The sequence below is a fragment of the Camellia sinensis genome, chromosome 6 (assembly GCF_055761805.1).
Source record: "Camellia sinensis isolate YWXY chromosome 6, ASM5576180v1, whole genome shotgun sequence".
In the NCBI taxonomy this organism is placed as follows: Eukaryota; Viridiplantae; Streptophyta; class Magnoliopsida; order Ericales; family Theaceae; genus Camellia; species Camellia sinensis.
Genome location: NC_138966.1, coordinates 163,401,724 through 163,409,764, shown reverse-complemented (window position 1 = coordinate 163,409,764; position 8,041 = coordinate 163,401,724). Strand labels below are relative to the sequence as shown.

The following is an 8,041-nucleotide window of genomic DNA, read 5'->3' as shown; positions in this document are numbered from 1 at the left end:
TTTTACAGGTATGATATATTGAATAAATCATAAAATATGAACAGTTCAGATTATCAAAATTAGGTCTAAAAGTAGACCCGAAGGCCTGCAAGGACGGAGGCCGCAAGGAGAGGATCCTGATTCTAGTTAGGCAGGGCACAAAACAGAGAACTGCAAAAAAAGGTGTTTGTTATGGTAAAGGCTTGTTCATGGACAATAACGAGTGTGCCAATGAAGAGATGGGTGATAAGCAAGATCCATAGTTTAATATAGATGATGATAACTATGATCAGCTCTTGCAAGGCGATGATGATGGGTCCTCCACTAGTGATTTGTTGTTTGGACGGAAAATATTTTTTGGTGTTTGGTATAATAGAAAATGAAAATCAATCAAAAATATTTTTCATGGTCAATGGAAAACAAGGCAGAAAATATTTTTCCCTTTTAGAAAGCGAAAAACATTTTCTGAACTAAAATTTTACTACTCTCACCTAATGTTTTGAAAACCGGACCGGTGAGCGAACCGGAAAAGAGACCGGGTGGACGGGTCACCGGTTCAACTGTCGAGTCAAACCGGTCGAACCGTGACGTCATAATTAATATTATATAATTAAAAATTATAAATAAATAAAAGTATATATAAATACTCAAATAAAAATAAAAATTGTTGTATAATATTTATTAACAATATTTAATAAAGTCATAATTGATAAAAAGAAAGTCACTTGTTTTAAAGAAATTAATATTTTTAAGCATTCCCTCCAAACAAATTGATTCAATGTTAGGTTTAATTTTGGAGGGAAATGAAATTTTCAACTCTCCCTCCCATCAATATGTTTCAAATAATTTGATTGAATCCCACATAGAATTTTGTAGGTTCTTTTTGAAATTTTTTTTCCTATAAATAGGAATAGACTTTCATAATTTTCTCAAACTTCCAATGAGACTCTTCCTTATGAGAGAAGACTCTTGAAGTAAGAATTTTTAGTTAAAATTTTAAAATATATTTAGATGCGCCTTACTTAGATATATCTAAAAAGTAAAAAAATTGTGAAAAAATTAATAAATACATAAAAATATAGAAAATGTATTGAATTCTTGTAATTTTTTTTTTTTGTATTTTTGGTATTTAGTAAATTTTTAAAAGATTTTTTTTACAATTTTTTTTACTTTTTGGGTGTATTTATGTTAGGTGTGTCTAAAAAGTAAAAAAATTGCTTAAAATATTAAAAAAAAATTCAGTAAAAACAAAAAAATACGAAAAATAAGAAAGTAAATTTTCTGGAAAATATTTTTGAAAAAATGGAACCAAACAAGATTTCTAGGAAAATACTTGAAACCTCCACTATTTTTGACCCCTCACAACTCCTAATTGATTTGTAGCCACACATTATATTTTTTTTCCCTCCTCCCTCTTTCCTCCCTTTCTCTCACAAATGTGTGGGGGTGCTAGGGTCTGGATCATTTCCTTAATTTCAATTCTAGCAGTTTCAGGAGGCAACATTTAAATTCGCTTGCTTGAAATTCAATAGCATGGAAGGCGCTCCAATACTTTGCAAAAAAGAAAAAAAGAAAAAAAAGAAAAAAAAGTGTGGATTGACGAGCACGAGTCCGTGCCACAATGTGGTTATTTCCTTCTTTCTATCTTTTTATTTTATTAATATTTTTTTATGGATATTTTTAAGAAATAGGTTAATGGTTTTCTTATACACAAATCGTTTAGTAATTGACTTTTTTTAGTTAATTTTTTAATAAGAGAAAATTTCATTTTTACAAATATATTTTGTCTTTACAATCAATTACACCCCCACACTTCTAATAATTTTGATTTTACTTTCAAAATTTTTAGAATCATATTAATTTTACGTCTACCATCACATTTCAGATGAAAAAAAGTTAAAAAAAATTATATTTTAACTCTAAATTCTAAATTTCAAACCATAGATGCAAAGTCACCCTCTCCTACCCAAACTCGCCATCTCTCTTCTTTCTGCACCTTTACAACTCCGTCGGCCACCAATGGGGGCGGCTAGCCCTCCTTCACTGCAACCCCTCCCCCATGAAACCCTTAATTGGGCAAGTTTTCTTTCAAGAAATGACCCATAATTAGCAAATGTGCCTGTGAATTCAAAGTCCCACTGTTTCCACCGTCAATGTATGCCGTCGTGGCCGCCAACAAAGGGTGAGATTGCGGGGAGATCTCGCCGGAGTTGCAAATTTTGGCCAGTTTTCTGATCAGTTCAGGGATTGTGAAGCTGTCGTTGGACACAACCGAATTAGAAGCCGCCGGAGATGAGACCATTGAGCTCGGGGTAGACTCAAAGTTCGCGTACTGGTCCGTTGACTTGTCCCGTTTGGGATTGAGAAAACAATCCGGAGATTGCTTGGGCGAGTTGCCATGGGTGGTCTATTTCAACCACATGGTCATCCACGAAACTCTTGAAATCTAGATCATTCAACAAACCCATCTCGAGAGCTCCCACCATGAAACGAGCTTGCAGTGCCAACTTTGATGACTTTTCCCATGAAGATTTATCTGAATTTGTTCAAAATATTGAGTTATCAGAGGATGAAAACACCACCACTTGGTCAAAGTCTGTTGTGGGGACTGAAGAACATATAACCAATATGTCATTCAGGACTTTCTCGTTTCCATCAAAGCTCGGATCATTAGAGCCTTTTATGCTTGGAATAGAGCCAGAGCCACCACAACGGCCGGAGAGGCAAGAGCTTATCTAGGAATCCATCGAAAGAAGAGCGAACAGCGTCAATTTTCCGCTTTCTCATAGGATGATAAAGAAGAAGCAGCAATGGCAAGAGGGTTTTGGAGGTTAGGCAGAATTAACTTCTTGTTCTGTAAAGAATGCCTTCTCTTCAATTGTGTTCATCATTCTGCAGCTTCAAACTCATGCATTGAAGACGAGAAATTCATATCTTATGAGGATTTAGAGACCATCAAAACTCGAGTGCACCCTTTCTTTTGCATGGTTATTTGACCAAGTTTTTTTCATGTACACCGTTTCCAATGATCTGTGTGATGATCATTTTTGGCAGATTTTTCAATCTATTCAATGCCCCATAACACTGCTATTCAAGACAATTCATTATTGGGTACATTGTGTGAAGCCACAAAAAATGTTTCAGCGTGGGAGAGTATGTATTAGGTACAGTTCGAGTCATTTTCGGGGAAAATTTGTGGTGGTAGGAAAGTTCACTCTCTGCCAGATGATTTACACCCTTTTTCTTCAAATGAGGATCGCAAAATCAACGAGGACACAGGGTTGTGGGTTCGGTGGTAGATGAAGCCACTAGGCTGCAGGAGGAATCAATGGGTGGAGTTGTTAAAAATTGGAGAAAGAGAAGAGACGATGAGTTTGGATAGGAGAGAACAAATTTACATCTTTCTTTTAAATTTTACGGCTAAAATATAATTTTTTTAACGTTTTTCATTTCAAATGCAACGACAAGAGTAAAATTGATACAATTTCAAAAAATTTGGAGATAAAATTAAAATTAATCAAAATCTAAAAGTGTCATTGAAAATCGAGACAAAATATAAGGATAAAAATAAAATGTTCTCTTTTAATTATAGGTTAGTTTGAGACTAAAAAAATTCATTTTGGTTAAATTTTTTTTTATTTTTTTGACTTTTGTAAGAGAAAAAATCAAATAATTATGATTTAAATATAATATTTTATCTTATTAACTTTTTAATATATTTTTTCTTTTTAGCCCCATAGCCCATTGCCAAACGAAGCCACAATTAGCTATTCTGAATGCATATTGCCATTGAAGAAGTACAGAGAGAGAGAGAGAGAGAGAGAGAGAGAGAGAGAGAGAGAGAGAGAGAGAGAGAGAGAGAGAGAGAGAGAGAGAGAGAAACGTGTGCTATCACAAATGAACAAAACCAAACCCCCTCCAAAAAACAAAAACAAAAAATGACACCACCTAGTTAAAGGATAAATGCATAATCAGCAATGATTCAAAATGTTCAGATGGGCTGAAGCCAAATTGTGATCAAAGTACTTCCAAGCGAACTTGAAGTACGCATATAATCATGCAGGTCGTCATCACAGCATATTAAAACTGAATCATCCTCATCGTCTTTATACTCGATAATGTAAGTTCCGGCCTTCAGCTTCAGCCTCTTTGCCACTTGCTGCTGCAACTCTTTAATTCCTGATGACGAAGAGAGCTGAAACTTTATTGCTTTTTGGAGATATTTTGCCTTTACTGTCACATTGCATGCATCTTGGGTTGCCTTAATATGTTGCTTTGTTCGACCAACAGTAGGCACGGCTTGATTAGAACTCGGACAGTCTCTCTGACTGCATTTTGAAATTTTTTCTTGATCAACACCTCGGACAGTTTTATCAGAGGGGGAATGATTATTCCTGAGTCCCTTGCGAGGTGGCCACCTGCCGATACCATATTTTCTACAGACACGCTTAAATGTAGATCGACTAACTACAAAACTGGAAGGGGAAAAAAAATTCTGGATTAGAAACACTACTGTCTGTTACCTACAGCCAAACAAAAATCTCTCTACATAGGAGTCTAGCAAGTTAATTGATGAGCAAGATCTCAAACAATAATATCTTTTTTGGAGAGTGAAAACTTACTGCCAAGGCTATTCGCAGCATCTTCAACTTTCATTCCAGAATGGCGTTGGAGATCCTCCAAACTAATTGGAATTCCAGCTTTTCTGTGTTCCCTCTCCGACGTTTTTGTTTTGCTTTTCTTCCGTACATCAGTACCATGTATGTTGCTTTGCTCCGCACTAACCACATTCCTTCCATTGTTTATGGCATCCATAGATTCCAGATTTGATGAATCCAGCTGCGTCATCTCTCTTATATTTTGTGAGGCATCGAGTGTAGTGGAATATCTATTAGTTTGGGGTGTTTGCATAGAATCAAGTTTCTCATCATTGCAAAAATCAATAACTTCAATAGATAAATCTTGTCTCAGTCTTTCTCCAGTAGCAAGCTTAAAACCTATCAATAATTGCATCATTGTTCCCAATATCATGCTCAATGAGGTCAGCAGGTCTCCATGGCCTTTGTTGATTCGGGGCAGAAAGAACTCTAGTATGTACTCATAATTTTTAGTGAAAGGACCCCGCAAGCAAATTGCAAAACAACCGGTCAATCCAAACTTGCGTGCATAATGTGCTAGGGGATAGTCGGCAATGCTGAATCTTGTTATATCTGGGCAGAATAACAATTTATGAGATGAAAGCACCCTCCCAACAACCCCTTGCCCCTTTCGTAGGTGATGAGATTGACAGGCATCCAAGAAAGTATAATCCTCTCCATATGGCCACTCCCCTTCCCCTGCCAAATAGGACACTGTCTTAAGTGTGCACAAGACTCGTCCTTCGCTGCTCACATCAAAGGTACCACCATGGATCCCATTGCTGCAAAACCAGAATGGGACCTGTCCAACAACCTTCTCATTATGCACAAACCAGTGTTGAGTCGTGTCGTGTTGGTGTCCATGTCCAACAACCTTTTCACAAAATGTTTATGCCTCTTAGCTCACAACCAAACATCACATCCTTCCTAACAGTCCATCCACACAAACTACCACCTCCACCATCCTTAGCCGACTCCTGTGAACTTTGAGCTCACTATGATGTGTTTATATGTCCTTCAACTTTTCATCTTTTCATCCTTTACATTCACGCTGTGGCGGACGCAGGGGGTGGCTAGTGGGGCCCACTGCCCCTGCATCCATTCCCAAAATTTTAACTCATATACACCTGTGTTGTTGAATTCCTCCTATTAAAGAATTGGCCCCTCCAAATCTCAATATTTCCTCCCCTCTCCATTTATTTGAGCATTTAATTAGGATCGTGGCATATTTAAGTTATAATCTAAATTAGTGTCAGTTACAAATTATTGTGGTGTTTAGTTCTGAGCCATTATGGTGGTGAGATTAGAAAATTATTAAATCAAAATTATTTACATCCTATTATGATTTTGATTATGTCTCAAATTGGTATTCGTTACAACTTATTATAATGACTTTGGTTACAAAGAAAAATGATATTTGATTATGACTTTAATTGGTTACAATCCAATGCAACTATGATCAATATGAAAAGTATTTGTACATTCTTATTTTATGATTTTATATTTTGTACAATTTGTAAAAGAAGATTATAGTCTTGTATTATATTTTTTGTTTTGTAAATGTCTATTGACTAAAAATTTTATTCGTAATTTTAAGGTTAATTTTTATGCTTATGAAAATGAATATTTTAGTATAATCTACGTACACAACTTTTGTAAGAATGCGATAATAGAAAATATGTAGTTAATTTTTTATTATATAGATTTTAGCCCTGTCTTATCAAGATTTTTGGATCTGTCACTGCATTAACGTGCCTACTATTAATTTTAAATTCTCTGTAATTGTTAGAAATCTCAAGTAAGCCCCGTGTAATTTACCCTAAAATGAATCATTGTCTATAAGATAGAACCAAAAGTGAAATGTCTCCATTTATCGAAGAAAAAAAATGGAAGCATTAAGTGAAGGTTGCAAAAAATAACAGGTACTAGAAAATAAAATAGAAGGAAAGAAACAAGGAAGGGAGGGAAACAATAAAAGTAATGAATGCTAAAGAGAGGTGGAGAGTTGTCAATATGGGGTTGAAGGATAAACCTGAAGAGCCTCAGAGATTTGATCTTCCATCTTAATGAGAAGTTCATCAGCATCATGTGTTAGTTACTAGCTCAAGGACACCAACACAGCTCTGGCTAGAATGATCAAACACCGGTAAAGCCAACGATTGTGTGACATTGCAATGTACAGCATGACTGCCCTGTGGGTGTTCTTTGGTAGAGTAATACCGCACATCAGGAGTTGATTCAAGGAATTTATACCGAAACACACGGCCAGGAAGCCTGAGTTCTTCTTCACTCTCACCATCTACGTAGAATTTATACTCCATAGAGATCATTCTATACGAGCAAAGTCCTTTATCAATGATGAAAAGACAAAAAGGTTGGTCTTGAGTTGTTAGCAAACACCTGTTCTGAATTGTTACAGGTGCCCAAAATTGAGCCAGAGTTGGTAGGCAATTAAATGATGAAGTTCGAAGTACAGATTTGATCTTATCTCTGATGCCCCAATTGGTGATCAGCTTTCTGAGATGGAATTACCTATATATTATTTCAATATTTACAAGTCTTGTCGAATTAATAAACATCCAAGTAACATATCAATAAGCTAGCTACTCTTAGCTCGGTGCCAAAAAAGGAGCAATGTCCCATAAGATAAAACACACACTTAAAAAATTTAAATATATATATATATATATATATATATATATATAAAGATGAAGAAGAAGACAACTAAGACAAGATTAGCTCTGTTGACAAAAATAGTAACATTTGCAGCAAAACATACTCAAATTCAGATAAGACATATTCCAAGGAGAACAAACACAAGGCCGTGTATGAAGCCAAAAAACAACAAAAATTCCCCTTTGGTTTCAGAAAATTGAGTTTATTTATTTATTTATTTTGCTAATATTTTTTTATTTTTAGTCAAAAAATTTTAATATTTTAAGAAATTTTTTATTTTTTTAGATGCACCCAGATATAGTATAAAACATTTATGAAAAAAAATCTTTAAAAAATGATCAAACACAAAAAATACAAATATTATTGTGTATTTATTGAATTTTTTAATATTTTTTCGTAAATATTTTACTGTTTAAATATATTATATCCATTTAAAGTTAAAAGTTTACTTAAAATATTAAAAAATTCACTGAAAATAAAAAAAAAAATCATGAAAGGCAAAAAAATTCAATTTTTAGAAAATGAATCAAAACTAAACAAGGGAATTCTCTTCCAATTTTTCCCGCACAAATCTTAACTGAAATCAAAGATCCAAATCAACACTGAAGATTTGCAGAAATGAAGTGCATAGAAGGTAATTGTTATTGCAAAGGAGAAATTGAAAAAAAAAATGAAGGAAGAAGAAGAAGAAGAAAGATAGAGAGAATAAACAGAGAAAGCATTTATGGCATTCATCTATGGGTCTTGCT

The 8,041-nt window shown here is 34.6% G+C and overlaps 1 protein-coding gene across 1 annotated transcript; it reads right to left on the bottom strand.

Moving 5' to 3' along the window:
* Positions 1-3,933: 3,933 nt before the first annotated feature.
* LOC114265635 (protein NLP6) lies at positions 3,934-7,092 on the bottom strand. Its single transcript, XM_082876641.1, has 3 exons — positions 6,707-7,092; positions 4,602-5,490; positions 3,934-4,446 (listed from the first exon to the last, which is right to left on the bottom strand). Exons 1-3 carry the CDS (start codon positions 6,944-6,946, stop codon positions 3,971-3,973), a joined length of 1,605 nt encoding a protein of 534 aa, XP_082732767.1. The 5' UTR covers positions 6,947-7,092; the 3' UTR covers positions 3,934-3,970.
* Positions 7,093-8,041: the final 949 nt, after the last annotated feature.

Excerpts from the sequence above, each read along its gene's own strand:
- LOC114265635 (XM_082876641.1), bottom strand. The coding sequence starts at position 6,946 with ATGATCTCTATGGAGTATAAATTCTACGTAGATGGTGAGAGTGAAGAA. Across the intron at positions 5,491-6,706 it reads TCCTTGAGCTAGTAACTAAC|GTTGTTGGACATGGACACCA; the intron begins ACATGATGCTGA and ends TTTTGTGAAAAG. Across the intron at positions 4,447-4,601 it reads TGCTGCGAATAGCCTTGGCA|TTAGTCGATCTACATTTAAG; the intron begins GTAAGTTTTCAC and ends CCAGTTTTGTAG.